Genomic DNA, 17,987 nt, shown 5'->3' on the forward strand with positions numbered 1-17,987 from the left:
GCAGGGCCCCTTGTTAAACAGATTGTGAAGAATTCCAAGGTGTCGACAGCAGAGCACTAAAACCAGGAGGGGGACCCTCCTGAGCACAGGGCCCTCCACAGCTGCACAGGAGGCACGCCTATGGAGCCAGCCCTGCGAAGTCTGCTTCCTCAGATGCATGGACAACAATCCCCTGCCTGCAGGTGACAGTCACCTAACAATGCTGCTTAGCGTTTCTGCGCGTCAGACTAAAAATTCTATCCTCTCCTTTAGAATGAGACCTTTAAGTTATTGGAGAGAGCAACCCCTCATTGCCATGTTCACAACACAGAACTTAGGTAATCTAGCACACATAAAGCATCTACATCAGCAGTTCTCAAGCTGTGGGTCGCGACCCCTTTGGCGGTCGTACGACCCTTTCACAGAGGTCACCTAAGACCATCCTGCATATCAGATATTTACATTACAATTCATAACAGTAGCAACATGACAGTTATGAAGTAGCAACGATGATAATTTTATGGTTGGGTCACCACATGAGGAACTGTATGTAAAGGGCCAGAAGGTAGAGAACCACTGATCTACATGTTTTACCCACCAAAGCACTTCTTTCACAACTCGTGTGACAGAAATGTGTTCCCATTTTACAGATGGAAAAGCAGACAGAGATTAAGTCATCTCTATAAGAGCACTTAGCTAGTAAATTTGAGGAGCTGCTAGTGAAGCCCAGAGCCACCTACCCTCAAAGACCATGGTTCTTCCATTATACCAACTGCTTTTGTGGCAGTGGAAAAGAGCCCACTCTGTTATGGACTAAGAAGTTGGGTTCTGAGGAAGGTTTTGTCCTAAGCCGATAAGACCTTCCTCTTATTTGCCCTGTGTATCTTCCCTGTCAATCCCATAATTTTCAACCATGGGTGCCTGTGCACAAGACAATGTATGATTTTTTAAAAGAGCAAGGCTATCTTCTGAGGTTTGGCGAGATCCCTGCTGGGGTGCTGTCACGGTCACTCGTAAATATCAGGGGCAAATGCAGACTATTAGGAATTACAAGGCCAGCTGTTGTGTTATATCATTAGACTTTTGAAACCAACTGGGGAAAATCTACTTCTGCCAAGAGGCAAGTCTCCAGGCTCTGCAACAAATATCAATTCCAATTTGCTTGAAGTTGTGCAGGGTTATTATTTCTTCTTTTCTGTTTCTCATGGTTCCAGAAGTGAATTCTCTGAACATTGGTGGAAGTTTAACCTGAACTATGTCACATTTTTCATCTAGATTGAAGAGGATGGGCATTTACTTGTGCCCTCTAAAACAGTGCTGGGCACACATTTTCCATTTAAATGGAGGAAAATGTGTGTTTATTCCTGCCCTCTAAACCACAGCTGGGCATAAAACGAGAACAGTGCATAATTTGCAGAACCAATCATCTGGCCTTCGACAATGGAAAAAAGGAATTGTAATTTGTTATTCTCTCTTGCGAACAGTTATGTTGTCCAGTTAAGGTTATTAGCCATCCAGAAATTCACACGTGGTTCTCCTTGGCAAAACTGGATTGTGAGTCTGACGGCAACTCTGATGATTTCATAGTGTTTTAGAATCATGAAGTGTTACCACTGGAAAAGATCTTGATGATCACATAACCAAAATACCTCATTTTGCAGATGAAGACATTGATGTTCAGAGATGTTTCAAGGTGGCTGAAGTCATAAAGCCAGCATCTGAGCTGGTCCTGGAAACCAGAGCTTCTGAGCCCAGTTGAGTTCTCTTTCCACTACCCCAAAGCTGCCTCACTGGACTTAGCTGAGATGTCAAACTCCATTTGCTTTTACTCTGCCAGTGATTTCCAGTTTAGCAGAGAAACCCTTTGAAATAAGAACACATAAATGAATCAAGTGTTATTGAGCATATACTTATTTTTTTTATATTAACATAGCATTCAGTATGGTGCCTTTTACATAAGGAGACTTCAGTAATTCTTCTGTTTATGTATTCAGTCAATGCATAACCCATAACAGGTGCTTATGAGGCTGGAATTTGTCATGCATTTCTAGGAAGATAAATAAGATATGATCCCTGCCTTCAAGGAGCTTACCTACAGTCCAGTGGGACAGAGGCTAAGCAATTAATAATTGTTAAATTAATAGTAATTACATGAACATATAACCAATAATAAAGACACAATAAAAACATCACAGGAAGAAAGATGAACTTGGCAAAGGGCTTTACTGAGTAAGTGGCATGTGGAGTCAAGTAATGTTCCAATCCAATGAGACGTGAGGAGTAGCCCCACAGACAGGAAAATGCAGGACCAAAGGCACAGGGCATGGAGGTCACACGATATTCTGGAATCTGGGAGGAGGAGAGGCTGAACAGCAGGTGAGCTGGATGGTCCCATCAAGTTCAAAAATAGCTCTGATGTGGCACAGTCAGAATGATTGCTGGACACCCTATTCTAATCCAGTGCCCTTTGCATTCCCTTTCTCATCTTTCTGTAGAAAATAGGGCCACTCTTCAAAATAAAACCGGCCGCTGCAAGAAGACATAGTAAAATCTTGAATAATTTGCTGTAATGCAAGAGTGAGGGACATGACTGCTCAGAATAATAAACTATTTTTTTAACAGATTTTTAAACTCAGGTGGTAACAAAAAGTAAGTTTAAAAGGTGTTAAACACTGGTGCTTCAGGGTCTATTTTTAATTAATATGCTATTGTTAATATATAAATACATCACATCAATACATAAATAGTTGCTATCTAACTATTCTTTCATAAGTAACTAAAAACTGCTTTCTTTCTTAAATTTCAAACCATTTCCATGGGCTCTGATCTGCCTCCTAGTCTAGCAGGTAGGCACTGATATATGTATGTACCTTGTCTCTGAGCATGCCAGGGATATGAACTCATTTCCCAGATTCCGAGACTGCCCCACCCATGTATATTTATGGCCATCAGAGCTTTGGGCAGGCTGGGCAGGTCCTTAGCATGAAGCTGCTTTCCAGAGTACCAGGTTCTCCTCTCCTCTCTGGAATTAGGGATTCCACTCTGGCTGGGTGAAAAACAGCCATGACTGCTACAAAATGGAAATGCAAGAAGGTAAGAATGGATCTCTGAGGACCTTCTCCTGGGTTCAAGTCTCTTGGGTGAAACTATAGCACAACACTAAGAAATATTAGTCTCTCCTCAATTAATTTTCTATAGAACAAATCAGAAAAAAAATGCTTTCTTCTCAAATTAAATAAGCTAATGCACCATAAAGTGTTACTTATGGTGCACTATAAGGAATGTTTCTTGACCTCAAAAGAAAGTCGGCTAGGATATCTGCTTCCCTGGAATAGGGCATCTATCCATTTTTAATTTATATAATATGAATATCCTTAAATTCGCTTGGAATTATACAATGATATAGTTGTACCATAATTATACAGTGATATAATTTTCCTGTATTTTGCACCTACTTGCTCATGGGGTAAAGACCTTTGGGGAGACTCACTTCTTTTGACAAAACTAAATAAACTCTGGCTCTAGATCTAGGACATAGAACTTTTATTCTTAAAAAGCAAGTTTGTTAAAAATAAAATGATAATAATAAGATTTTAAATGTCTGGGAAATGTAGTGATTACAATGTCATTGGAGATGTTCAAGAGTATGATTAGTTTCTGTAGTATAGTGGGTAATTAAAGCACTTTGGAAAGTTTAGAGTATATCTTCACAGTGAAGAAATGGAAGGAGAAATTAATTTGAGAATTTTTATAGTAAAATGAAGGAAGAGAAAAGATTAGGTTGATGGAGTTGCAGGTTAAGGAAATATTTTCAAGTCATAAATTTAGCAGCATATTGACATATGCAATAAATGAAAGATTGAAGAAAGGTAGGCTAGGACAATGACATAGACACAGTACAAGGTGTATCTTCCTGAAGGGGTGATAGGAGAGGAGGTCAGAATAAAGGACAAGCCCTGGCTGATGTTGCTCAGTGGTTAGAGTGTCAGCCCACACACTTAAGGGTCTTGGGTTCGATTCCTGGTCAAGGATGTATACCTGGGTTGCAGGTTCAATCCCTGGTGCTCTGGGGCGAGTGCGGGAGGCAACCAATCAATATGTCTCTCTCACATTTATGTTTTTTTCTCTCTCTCTTTCTTTCTTCCTCTCCTGCTCTCCCTCCCTTCCACTCTCTAAAAATTAATGGGAAACTATCCTCACGTGAGGATTGGCAAAAAATAAAATACGAAAGGAAAACATGGTCTAGAAAGGGAAAATTAAAAAATACTTCCTTTTTATTTCTTTTGGAAACAAAAATACTGCAATCACAAGTTTTAAAATAAAAAAATACAAGCAGACGTTTGCAGATGCAAACATTCAACAAATATTAAGTATCTGCTATATACTTAGCACTGTTCACCCATGAACTTATCTTCCTGGCAATGACTCTGAAGTATTTCTTCTGCTCCCCACTTTTCCAATTAAGAAACTGAGTCTAATCAGGGCACTATCCATGGTTTTTCTTTCTGAAGTTTCAGTCATGTGCAGTCAACCGTGGTCCAGAAATATTAAATGGAAAATGCCAGATATTTTGAGAGAGAAACCATATTCATATAACTTTTATTAGCGTATGTTATTACCATTGTTATTATTGTGGCTAATCTCTCACTGTGCCTAATATATAAATATGAAGTTAGGTATGCGTGGGGAAAAACATAGTATATATATAGGGTTTGGTGCTATCTGTGGTTTCAGGCATCCACTGAGGGTCTTGGAATGTATCCCCATGAGTAAGGGGGGGGGGGGACTACTGTACCTAATTTTCCTAAGGTCACACCGTTAACTCTGAAACAGGCCGGTGTCTCCCAGGAGCTTTTTCCCCCGAACTAGCCTGCCTTTCAGAGATGAAGGACACAGTGCTGTCCTCCATGGACTCACCACCTACTGGGTGAGAAAGACAAGTGGGCAATTACTATACACACCCGTGCTGGGAACTGCTAGCCACCTGGGGACCGTCAGAGAAAGCCCCATAAGATATAATTGTTCAACCTATTTCTTTGAAATATTTAGTAAGAAGCTATTTCTGCTCTTCAGCACATTTTGATTTTTAGCTGCACCTGCTTTTGTGAAATTCTCGAAGCCTTGGAGAAAGGCGCCGTCTGGGGCAACTGGGTTAGACACCTTGTCCTCCCCATGCAGTTCTCCCTGGAGCCACCGTGTGGTATTGTTGTTCAATTCAAACATCTGCTTCTTTTAGCCATGTGGCCTTCCCCAGGACTGGTTCTCATCTAAGGAGCATCTTTTCTGAGTCGTGTCTGTCAGTTTTGTATGGGCGCCTATATTCTCCCCCGGAAGTGGGCCTTTTAAAATCTCCGCGTTGTCGAATTTCTCTGGAAGCTGAGGGGAATGGCTGACCCAATGTATGTGTTCAGACAGAGCCAGCCGGGCACATTTGCCCACGTCACAGCTTCAAGGAAGGAGGCCAGCTCTGTATTTGTTGGCTGGCCACCTTTCATCACAGCAGCCTGGGGATAGCAGTGCTCGGCCTGCAGTCCAATCGGGGGCGCCCTCATGACCGGCCCTGCGTAGCGCTATGTGGATGCATGGCCAAGCTGCTTCCTCAATGCTCTTCAGCTCTTCCCTCGTGACAGCCATGGAACAGCCCATGAAAAATGAGGTCTCACCTGGTAACTCCATGAGGCAGGACTACCGCTGGGAGTGGGCAGTGCAGTAAAAGGAGCACCCTGGGCTTTGAAATTGACATCGAAAGTCATGGAATCTCCTTGGAAAGCTCTGGAATATTTCAGGCCTCAAATTGCCCATCTATGCTCAAAAGATTACCATTGTTTCCTACCCACGGCCATCACCAAAATTACTGTTTATTAAGCTTTTATCAACATAGTATCTTGCTGTTACCTCTGACACCCAGGGGACAATTACTCAGATGCCATCTCTGCTTGTTTGTGAAGAGAGCCGACACGTGCATGCACTAAGGCTAATAATAATGACCCCTGGTACTCTGGTTTTACTCAGGAGTCTTCCAAGTGCCTCTCATGCCTCCTCCCAGCAACTCTGTAAGGAAGGTATTGCTAATTGCAGACCAGGACACCGAGCTTCTAAGAGGTTGAATGACTTCTCAAATCACCAAGCGACAGAGGGAAGGTGGAACTCTGGCTTCCGATTGTCAGTGCGCCTCAGCCACACCAAGCTAAGAGGCAGAATGTTACAAACAAAACTCCTAATATTTCAAATAATGAACAAATGCACATTCAATAAATAGAGTTTGGGATCAAAGACAAAGACATAACAAGGGGTGGGAAATGAGGGAAACAGACTTCCATGAAATGAATGGGATTTTAATAATCAAAATGTCGTACATGCTTTGAACTTCCTTTAAGCAGAATTCTTATAAAAAAAACCAAACCGTAGCTTGGGAGGCAGCAGGCAAGTTGATTCCATGGTTAAAAAAAAAACAACACACACAAAACCTCTCATCCGCTAATGTTTGTCATGATGTCTTCCATTTGAAAATGTGCTTTGCACATGTGAGTGCCTAATAAGTGCTCGTTGCTAATGACAATGAAGACTGATGAACTGAAATCACCTTTGGCACCAAACTTGTCAGCTTCCCCGTGAGTAGCACATGCGGAAGAACGCTGCATCCCATTAACAGCTTGCTGAGCGTTCGGGTCTGCAAGAGTCACTTTTTGAACCCACTGCGGTGGGGGTCCTAGGGCTGATAACACAAGGCCCTATACGCACCGTGCCAATCATTCCGATGAAAACTGAAAAATTCCGTCAGTCATCTGGGGTTTTATCCACATGACGCGGAACATCTGGATGAGTGAGTGTTTCCAGTTCTCACCGGGATAGTGCCATGTCCATGCTGACATCCACTCTCAGAGACCGGTATTGCTCCAAGATAAATAAACATTTACATAGCATGGCACGTTTGGGGCCACAAGAGTATGCTTCATGCATTCATTCCCACAATAAACATATTAGTAGGAGGAAGTGCCATGTGTCGCCAAGCGTTCTGTTGATACAAGAGAACAAATGTGCACAAAGCACTCCAGCCTAGTGGAGGAAGACAGTGATGCCAATACAAGGTCATAAAGGCTGTGATAGAGGCATAAACAAAATGCCAAAGGAATGCAAAGCAGCAACAAACTCTTTGTGCCTAAGAGAGTTTGCAAAGCTTGGAAGATGGGGTAGCATTTGAACAAGGTCATATGATACTAAACGGAGTAGGTGTGAGTGTCCTAGGTGAAGAAGAAAGGCAGACAGAGTGATGTACATGGAGACAAAGAGATACTTGAAAACACTTCCTAAGGAAAAGGAGAAATTCGGAGGTGGGGAGGGAGAGCATAGGGTATATCTGCTTGAGGGCCTGTGTGTTACAGGGCCAGGAGGTCCATGGGCAAGAGGACATGCTCACTCTCTCCTCTCCCCTCTCCTCACTCCTGCCCTTTGCAGACCACAGTCTGATTTTCCAGTATGCACAATGCCTTGCCCAAATGGCCCCCCAAGTATGCTTGAGGACCTACACGGTTCTTGCCCCAAAATTCATCTTCCAAAGGTAGATCATGCTACACAGAATTGAGAGAGATGAACGAGCTTGGATGTGTGAGCTGAGTCCACATGGTGTGTATGAGATCCCTCAGACATGGGCTGGAGCTGGATTTAGTGAGGGAAGGGGAGCAGGCTGGGACCTGGGCTGGGAGCCAGTGATCCCCACTCCACCATGAGCAAGAGTGGAATTCCCAGGAGTCAGGAAAGCTAAATTAGGGCCTAGCCTTGCAGATTGTTATAAAGGTAAGATAATCAACATCAGTATTATACGACATGTATTATTTAACACTTTGTTACCTTGCTTCATAACTTGTAAGTAGCTAAATACATGGTACATGAGCCTTCACTGATACCCTGGACCGGGGTTTTGTCAATTTTAGGAATAGTTTGTATTTGAGGAAACTGATTAATGAAGAGGCTGGGGAGATATGTCGGGACTAGTCTGTGAAGGGTTTTATGAGACAGGCTTAGCACAGACATTTATAAAACTAGATATGATATGTTACATGGCTCAAATCTTTCCTTTTCATGTTCCCTCCAACTGCTCCTGCCCTCAGAGATACCTCTCTTTTCTAAACTATTGTTATAATTATTATCCACAGCATACAATTTGGTTCTTAATTATGGAATATCCAGTGGATTAATGAATATCATCTTAATTTCCCAACCTGACTATAAGCTCTAATATAAGATAAGAAATATGTAGCATTTTTTAAATCTTCCATGAATATCTTATATAGTTTTAGGGTGGTGGTTTTGCTAATAACTGCTTAACAATCCATTGCAAAAAGTTGTTGATGAAAAACAAATTTCAGGGTCACAGCGGAGCCATGTTACAGTGTCAACCCTACTATATTCCTTTTTCCCTTCTGGACTGGCTATATAATTTGCAGCACCTGGTGCAAAATGAAAATATGGGGCTTCTTGTCCAAAAAATTATTAAGAATTATCAAGGTGATAGTAGAGCATTAAACAAAGTCTGGGGCACTTCTAAGAGTAGGGTCCCCTGTGACTGACTGCCTCGGTCTGTTTCCCTTTATGTGTTTAAGAAAAGATGCCTTTCCTTTATGCTTTGTTAGTAAACTTGGTGGAAATGATCTTTATAAGTCTTTCCCAAAGGGTGGTCCAGTAGGAGGCGAGACAATTTTCCATGGTACAGAGATGGGCATTTGTTTAGTATCATATTTATGTACCAATGTGTTATGATATATATAAATAGAGGCCCAGTGCACGAAATTCGTGCACGGGTAGGGTCCCTAGGCCTGGCCAGCGATCAGGGCCAATTGGGGCCTTCCGGCTGCCAGCCAGGGCCTCCCTTCCTCAGCTGCCAGCTGCTGGCCGGGGCCTTCCTTTGTTCCAACCTGCCCCTGGTGGTCATGCATGTCACAGTGAGCGATCAGTCTCCTGGTCAAACTCCCGTAGGGACAATTTGCATATTAGGCTTTTATATATATAGACTAGAGGCCCAGTGCACAAAATTTTGTGCACTTGGGGGTGGGGGTCCCTCAGCCCAGCCTGTGCCCTCTCACAGTCTGGGACCCCTCAGGGGATGACCACCTGCTGGCTTAGGCCCGCTCCCCGGGGGATTGGGCCTAAGCTGGCAATCAGACATCCCTCTGGCAGCCCGGGAGCCCTTGGAGGATGTCCACTTGCCAGTGGGGAGCAGGCCTAAGCTGTAGTCGGACATCCTTAGTGCTGCTGAGGAGGCGGGAGAGGCTCCCGCCACCACCTCTGTACTGGCAGCCGTCAGCCTGGCTTGTGGCTGAGCAGAGCTCCCTCTGTGGGAGCGCACTGACCACCAGGGGGCAGCTCCTGCATTGAGCGCATCTGCCCCCTGGTGGTCAGTGTGTGTTATAGTGACCAATCATTCCAGTCGTTCTGCTTTTAGGGTCAGTTTGCATATTACCCTTTTATTATATAGGATAGAGGCCTGGTGCATGGATGGGGGCCAGCTGGTTTGCCCTGAAGGGTATCCAGGATCAGGGTGGGGGTCCAGCTGGGGTGCCTGGCCAGTCTGGGTGAGGGGTTGATGGGTGTTTGCAGGCTGGTCACACCCCCTTCAGGGTGGAGGGTCCCCACTGGGGTGCCTGGCCAGTCTGGGTGAGGGGCTGAGAGCCGTTTTCAGGCTGGCCAAGCCCCCCCGGCGACGGAAGCTCCCAGCCTCTCCTTTTTTTCTTTTTTTTTTTATTCTGGGATTTATTTACCTTCTGTAATTGAAACTTTGCAACCTTGAGAGGAGCTCAGAGCTGGCCAGGGCAGGCGGGAGGGAAGCTTGGCTTCCTCCATCATTGGGGCAACCAAGCCTCCTGCTTGCTCCAGCTCTGTGGCTGCCGGCCACCATCTTGGTTAGGGTAATTTTCATATAGTCGCTCTGATTGGCTGGTGGGCGTGGCTTAAGGCGTAGCAAAGGTACGATCAATTTGCATGTTTGTCCTTTATTAGTGTAGATAGTTATGCAAATGTGCTATGGGGAAATATAATTTGCACACTAAGCAATAATTTCATGTTTATTATTGTTTGGGACAGGGCTACTTTAAAAAAATGGACTGAATTAAAGAAAATATTAAGTAAGAGTACAAATGCTATGCAGATGTTATGGGGAGTATGATATGGTGCTTGACTGACTGAAGTTTGGAAACAGTGGAAAAATTGCTTAGTTAAGGTGGCCTAATGACCTAAAGTAATTGTGGCGAGGCATTCTTAGGCCACAACTGACCTTTGATTTTCTGTTCTGGCTGATCCATTTTTTTGTGTTTGCCCGTTTGGCTGGTAAGATGTTTTAGTTTTGAAAAAAATAAAGGCCACTGAATCTAGGGCCTGGGGAAGGCAGTCACCAGACATCTCCAGGACCTCAGAGTCCATCAGCCATTCACCACGCCCTTTCCTGATCCTATTTTGTAGATGGAAAAGACTAGGAGCAGAATACTTGAAACTAGCCACAAAGCTCTTCCTACCAATTTTCCAATAAGCCCGCCACCCCAGTTTTTGCTCTTTCCAGTTTTATACATGTACATGCAAAATTTAGCAGAGATTATTTGAGATAATTGTCTGAATTGATACCTCTTTTAAAAATCTAAAGTGCATAAAAGGGTACAAAGTGAAATTCCTAATTGTATTTGATCTTATCAGCAATCCAGTAAAGTATCAATATATTCATATTGCCAAGTGGCTTGCCCAAGGTCACCTAGAGGGCAAGTCTCTGAGGGAAGGCTTATACCTCGCTCTTCTAATTCCCAAGTTCAAACCATTTTCACCATTCTTTGGTAGGCCACTGAACACCAAGGCCCCATTATTCCATCCTAGAATGATGTTTCTTCCTAAATTCACCTAGGACTAGTGCTCCAAATTCCTAACAGATTCCCATCTTCCCTAAAGACTGTACCTTCGCTACGCCTTTAGAAACAAGAGACCAGAATTCCTAGGAAATCTTGGGAATTCCCAAAGTCACATTATTCTTCAAATATTCTCAATATTCTTTATGTTCTTTACTCATCACTATGGATGTCTTAAAATATTTAATAAATTCACATTGATTATCAATTATGAATTTATTGTTAAAAATAATAGATATTAAGTCTGGTACTACTAAAAAGAATATAGCCTTATGGCAAATATTCAAACACTGGAAAATACCAGAAAACATAATTAGGTAATATTTGAATAATATAACATTTAGATCTTCTAACAAGGTTAACAGGAGTGCATGAAAATCACATGTCAATATTATTAATTTAAAGGCTTATTTTGCTTCCAAAAATCTGCTATTTTTAGAAATTCTACTCACAGAATTTGTATAATTCCATGTGATTAAACTTGCTATTATTTATTTTATTTCCAAGAATGACTCACTATTAGCAGCACACAGGGTCACGAGCAAACACTTGGCTTGGAAACAGCTACAAGCAAGACTGACGAGGCTGTGATCTCTCCTGTGCGCTCCTGTCCTGGTCCAAAAACGCCTGTCTTAAACTCCCACACCACATGTCACCATTTCCTGCGATTCTTTTGACTCAGCAACTTCTCTGTGTTGTTTATTAATTTTAATTCTCTCAGGAGATAATACTTTTCTTCCCATTTTCCTCATTCCTCAGCCTATTTTGCTTGGGATTCAGGATTTAGAAGAAACTATAAAGGTGTAAAAGAAAGGCTGGGAAGAAATTTCCATGTGTAAACACTACCTAGGACAGGCAGTGATCAGGGTCATGAGCGTTTGGATGGAGCAGTCAGGTCAAATTATTTGTGTTCCAACAAAGAGAGGAGGAACAACTACATAAGGTTTTTAACAGCACTTCCTCCGTTTTGAAATAAAGAGCCTTTTAAAACTTATATTAGGCAACGAGTGTTCTACATAGATTTAAAATGCACTGTCTTCCCAAGAAGAACTATTATTTAGGAGTTAATTGCTAGTTGCTTGTTTAGTCTTTTCTGTCGCTGTCAGATTACTGCTGAGTCCCCCCTCATAAACAAGACACTTCCTAGCATGTCCTCTGCCGACCAAACGGACATATGTTTCCCATTTAGACATTTCATTACCCCAACTGAAAACAAATCAGCTGTGTCTTTGGGATCTTATGGGGAGAAGGTTGGGATTTATTCCTGGACAAGCCTGAGGAAAACATTACCCTAATGGATGAAATATGTTTGGACTAAAGGTTTCTTAAAAGTGTTCAGTGGGTCTTTCCCAACTTGATCTGCTGTTCCTTGAAAAGGCAGAAAAATGCAGAAAAGTCCATTGGCATTATCCTAGCTTTGTCCTTAAATGAGGATTAATGGATAAACCTTGCTTTGGTTTAGATAAGCATCAGCAAGAGTAGTCACTCTCTCTCTAGAGGTTACTCACACACCGTGGACAACGTGGTCTAGAACTCCTGTTCTCTCTTGGCTGTCTACAGCAACAGAAACCCACTTCCTGTTTTCCAAAGCCAAATTCCTTCTTCAATTCAGTTTTTTCCAAGAAGACTCTCACTGATGTCTCAATGCTCAATGTGGTCAGCAAGAAAATTAGTTCTGGAAAAAATATTTGACTTTCTGCATAGAAAATAATAGTCTCCTTAAGACTGCAAGCCCACTGTGGAGGAATTTTGGCTTGTTTTATGTTTTGTACCCTGATGGGGCACAGGAAATAGGAAAATAGATTATTTTCCTTGGCCCCCTGGTGTGTGTTAGGTTTAGCAGTTAGACAGTTTTTAGAGCTCACGCTGGGCAACAACAACATGAAGCCACTCTGAAAACGGTGTCGGGGTCTGAAGCATAATGAGGAAAGTTCATCAAGGCTAATGGTTTTATTCTGAAATCTACGTGGTAAGAATACCCAGTGAGCAAAATATATTGGTGGTGTGTGTGTGTGTGTTTTTTACAGTGGGGCCTTGACTTACGAGTGTCCCGACTAACGAGTTTTTTGAGATACCAGCTGTCTCTCGGCCAATTTTTTGCATTGAGTTGACAGAGTAATTTGAGTTAACGAGCTCCTTAACGAGCTCGGTCTCGGAACGAATTAAACTCGTAAGTCAAGGCCCCACTGTAGTTTGATTTTGCCGTAAAGAAACTTGAGAGCTGATATACTCTTCTACCGTGCACCTGGAGAACAGCTAGCTACCAGGTGCTGGCATCTTGCTGGCATCCTGCTCATATTGGTGCCATGCCATTCAAGCACTGGAAATACATAAGGATGGTGGGAAAAGTGTATTTAAAAATTAACCTCAGATAGATATTTAATTCAAATTTGGAATGAAATGTAGACGTCCTTTCTCTGTCACTCGCATTGGTGAGCCTCCATCTGGAAAGAGTGGAAAGAGTACAGGATACAAGTCTTCCCATTTCAGGCAAGGCCCTACAACGAGCCTGCGTCTCTTAGCCGAGAACATTTTAGCAGAACCATTTGTCTGTAGTTTTATCTAAATTATTTTCTAGCTTTCATATTCCATAGTTTGAAATCTATCCTTTTACATTTTAATTTTTAAAAGTAAGACTCAGCTGCTCAGTTCAGGTTTCCTTATAATTGTCATTCTGTGTTATCAGGTGACACCTTACTAACACCATGACTTGCATTCATGTGAAGTGTAAGCATGTTATCAAGTACATTAGCTATTCTCTCAAGGCATGGATCATTTGAAATTTCGACAAGCATAAAGTTTTTGGTTTTTGGTTTTTGGTTATTGTTTGTTTTTTACCTTTGCACAAGTAATTGATTAAAATATTGAGCAAAGTGGCCCTAGCTGGTTTGGCTCAGTAGATAGAGTGTCAGTCTGCAGACTGAAGGGTCCCAGGTTTGATTCCAGCCAAGGGCACATGTCTGGGTTGTGGGCTCGATCCCCAGTAGGGGGTGTGCAGGAGGCAGTCAATCAGTGATTCTCTCTCATCATTGATGTTTCTATCTCTCCTCCCTCTCCCTTCCTCTCTTAAATCAATAAAAATATATTTTAAAAAATATAGAGTATATTGAGCAAAGTGGACCTACCACAAAGTCTTGAAGTATGCTAATGAAGAAAGACAGTCTTTGGCTATGGTTATTCAGCCAGTCAAAAATTATAGCCAGTGATACTATATTATTATCTATCTCAGATTCCTTTTATTTTTTCTGTTGAGAAATACAAAACTTACTCAAAATCCTCTTGGACATTTTCAATTTTCTAGCTACCCACCTGAGGCTAAAACCATCGAGTAGAATGCAGAAGTCCTGCCATAGTGAATTTCCTAATTTTTAAAAGGCTTCCAAAAATGAAGATGAATATGTACTTTAAAATATTCTAATCTACCAGTTTGCTAATCCTGACCATTTGAAGGGGTATAATGAATACATCCTATCTTAGGAACATATTCTCTCTCTCTTCTCCCCCCACCCCCGCCACCCCCTTAAAAATCACCCATTTAATTGTTTTCTAGGAAGCAAAGTTATACAGGACTTCATTTCAGCAGGGCCTTGGACTAACTGAAAGATCACAGATGTTGCTTCAAGCTGGGTTCACTTTTCTAAAGGATCCTTAAGAAAGTTAGTGCTGTCAGGATGCACAACAGGACAGATGGAAGGACAAATGTCCACACCCAACGATCCTGCACAGTCACGGGTTATAGTGTCTGAGAGTATGAGGCTAACAGCTTTTAGGAAGCTCAGCTGCTCAGTTCAGGTTTATATAGACCAGAGCAGGCCTGAGCATAGGCTGGTCTGAATATTTGCCAAGATGATCAAACTTATTGTTATACAATATATTATACAATACTAGAGGCCCAGTGCACAAAAATTTTTGCACTCGGGGGGTGGGGGGAATCCCTCAGCCCAGCCTGTGCCCTCTCACAGTCTGGGACCCCTTGGGGGATGACCACCTGCTGGCTTAGGCCCTCTCCCTGGGGGATTGGGCCTAAGCTGGCAATCAGACATCCCTCTGGCAGCCTGGGAGCCCTTGGAGGATGTCCACTTGCCAGCGGGGAGCAGGCCTAAGCTGCAGTAGGACATCCTTAGTGCTGCTGAGGAGGCGGGAGAGGCTCCCACCACCACCGCTGTACTGGCAGCCATCAGCCTGGCTTGTGGCTGAGCAGAGCTCCCCCTGTGGGAGTGCACTGACCACCAGGGGGCAGCTCCTGCATTGAGCGCGTCTGCCCCCTGGTGGTCAGTGTGTGTCATAGTGACCAGTCATTCCCAGTCTTTCTGCTGTTAGGGTCAGTTTGCATATTACCTTTTTATTATATAGGATAGAGGCCTGGTGCACGGAAGGGGGCCGGCTGGTTTGCCCTGAAGGGTATCCAGGATCAGGGTGGGGGTCCCACTGGGGTGCCTGGCCAGCTTGGGTGAGGGGCTGATGGCTGTTTGCAGGCTGGTCACACCTCCTTCAGGGTGGGGTCCCCACTGGGGTGCCTGGCCAGCCTGGGTGAGGGGCTGATGGCTGTTTGCAGGCTGGTCAAGCCCCCACCTCCAGTGGGGACCCTCACCCCATGGAGGTTTGGCCTGCTTGCGTGAGGGGCTGATGGCTGTTTTCAGGCTGGCCAAACCCCCCGGTGACGGAAGCTCCCAGCCTCTCCTTTTTTACTTTTTCTTTTTTTTTTTTTATTCTGGGATTTATTTACCTTCTATAATTGAAATTCTGTTGCCTTTAGTGGAGCTCAGAGCCAGCTGCGGCAGGCGGGAAGCTTGGCTTCCTGCTTGCTCCAGCTCCGTGGCCACGGCCAGCTGAAAGCAGGTATCTGGGGTTTATTTATCTTCTATAATTGAAACTTTGTTGCCTTCAGTGGAGCTCAGAGCCAGCCGCGGCATGTGGGAAGCTTGGCTTCCTCCATCACTGGAGCAGCCAAGCCTCCTGCTTGCTCCAGCTCCGTGGCTGCCGGCCATCATCTTGGTTGGGTTAATTTGCATATAGCCGCTCTGATTGGCTGGTGGGCATGGCTTAAGGCATAGCAAAGGTACAGCCAATTTGCATGTTTGTCTTTTATTAGATTAGATACTGTATTATTATTATTGGGTACAGTTAAGTACAGTACATTCGGGCATCTCCCTCAACCTCCAAGGCTCAATGTCCAGGTATGTTCCTGAACTTAGTACAGTGGGATAAGGACAAGGGTCTTCCATCACTGTTCTTTAGAATTTCTTTTGGGGAAGGGGACTTCTAAACTTTGGAGGGACATTTTTGTATCCTGGCAAAAAAAGGGGGGAAAAACCAACCCTCCAGTTTAAGAGTAGCTAGGCAACAGGAAAAACATCATGTGTGTGCTACTTGTGGGGAGCAGGGCCACTGTGCACATTCTATACATTCCTTCTTTTCCTTTCTGCATTTTCCTCCTCTTGCTGCCTCACTTCCCTTGTCTTTGAGTCCCTTCTGCTCTGATGCTGCAGAGAGAAGCCTGGGCCTCCGAACCTATGTCCCAGGTCTCTTTCCTCTGCGACTGAGCGGTCCTTTGAGAGTACGGAAGAAAATGGAAATCCACGATGTGATTCAAGTAGTTCATTCATGCTTTGGGTATGTTGTCTCACTTCTGATCTGTAGCCTAAGTATCATTTTACAAGAGAAGAAAAAAGACTCATAGGGGATAAGCAACTTCCCAGGATTACCGTGCAGTGACACAATAAGCAGGGACTGGAAACAGGGCCATGCTTTCTTATTACATCACCGGATGTCCAGAAACCTCCTATAGAGTGCCTGCAATGTCTGCTCTGCAATGGGACTCACACTTTTGCCACAGCTCATACTTCACAACTATGTTCTTCCTGTTCCTTCGGGACCATTCGGGAATGATAGTGGCCAATAATAACTTCTAGGTACGAGTGCCTGCTGCAGCCCAGGTAGTGGGAGACCCCTGGAAACCCAAACTGTGAAGGCAGGAATTCAGGTGCAGTAGTTAAATGTGGGAGATATTTGTGGTAGATGTTTTTCAGTTTGTTTAGGTGAGTTAGATTATAGGCAGGATTCTTTTCTTTTTTTTTTTTTTTAGTCTTCTTAAAAATGTATTTAACATACTTCCTCCCTGCCTGACTAAGGCAAAGTTTAGGGTTACAAACACACCCATCCTGGCCTCACATCTCCCTCTGCTGAGGTTGCAAGGTATACATTACCCATTTTTTTTTCTTTTCTTTTCACATTTAATAAATTTTGAAACATCATAAGCACAGAAAAGTACAGGGCTGACTATCAGGAACATGCTGTGCTTACCACCAGCTATTGTCAAACTTTAATAATTTGTCATCTTTGCTTCTCATATTTCTTTTATTTACCTTCTTTTTAAAAAATTATTTTTTGTTGATAGTATTACAGATGTGCCCCATTTCCTCCCCCCCCCCCCACAACCAGGCTTTGTCTCCCTTCCCCCAGCCCCTGCCCCACCCCAGGCCTACAGGGAACTATTGTCTGTGTCTATGGGATATTGTCTGTGTATGCATATGGGATATGCATACATGTATATAAATTCTTTGGTTAATCTCTTCCTGCCCCATCCAACCCCCTTCCCTCTGAGATCAGTCAGTCTGTTCCATGTATTCATGTCTCTGGACCTATTTTGTTCGTCAGTCTATTTTGTTGATTAGATTCCACATATAAGTGAGATTATGTGATATTTGTCTTTTTCTGACTGGCTTATTTCACTTAACATATTTCTGCTTCTCATCTTTTTAAAGAAATAAAACATTTCAGATGTATTTGAAGCACCCAAATGTGCCCTTCCCAATCCTATCTCCTACCTCCTCACTCAGAAATGTTTTTTTCTGAAATTATTATTCTGAAATTGTTTTCATTTCTATTGCATCTTTTTTATATTTGTATTACATATATGTTCATAAACAATATATGATAACAGTGTGCATCTTCACATTTTATATAAATAGTATCATATATCTTTCTGCAATTTGTTTTTTATTTTTCCCCTTCAAAGTTATGTTTCTGAGAGATATCAAAGCGCACGTGGGTAGCCATGGTTCATTTATTCATTTTTTAAATTTCTGAATCGTATTCCATTGTATGACTATATCCCAGTTTATT

At 43.0% G+C, this 17,987-nt stretch overlaps 1 protein-coding gene across 2 annotated transcripts in view; it reads right to left on the reverse strand.

Moving 5' to 3' along the window:
- Window positions 1-495: 495 nt before the first annotated feature.
- Window positions 496-17,987, reverse strand: part of PRRX1 (paired related homeobox 1) — a 91,944-nt gene continuing 74,452 nt past the window's right edge. Inside the window, exon 4 of one of the 2 annotated variants that reach the window (XM_036342820.1) lies at window positions 496-1,841. In XM_036342820.1, coding sequence (XP_036198713.1) covers window positions 1,805-1,841 — 37 coding nt within the window. In that variant the 3' untranslated portion in view covers window positions 496-1,804. The remainder of the gene's footprint in view (window positions 1,842-17,987) is intronic. The other variant, XM_036342819.1, reaches the window with a different exon arrangement.

The sequence above is a fragment of the Myotis myotis genome, unplaced genomic scaffold (assembly GCF_014108235.1).
Source record: "Myotis myotis isolate mMyoMyo1 unplaced genomic scaffold, mMyoMyo1.p scaffold_m19_p_18, whole genome shotgun sequence".
Lineage (NCBI taxonomy): Eukaryota > Metazoa > Chordata > Mammalia > Chiroptera > Vespertilionidae > Myotis > Myotis myotis.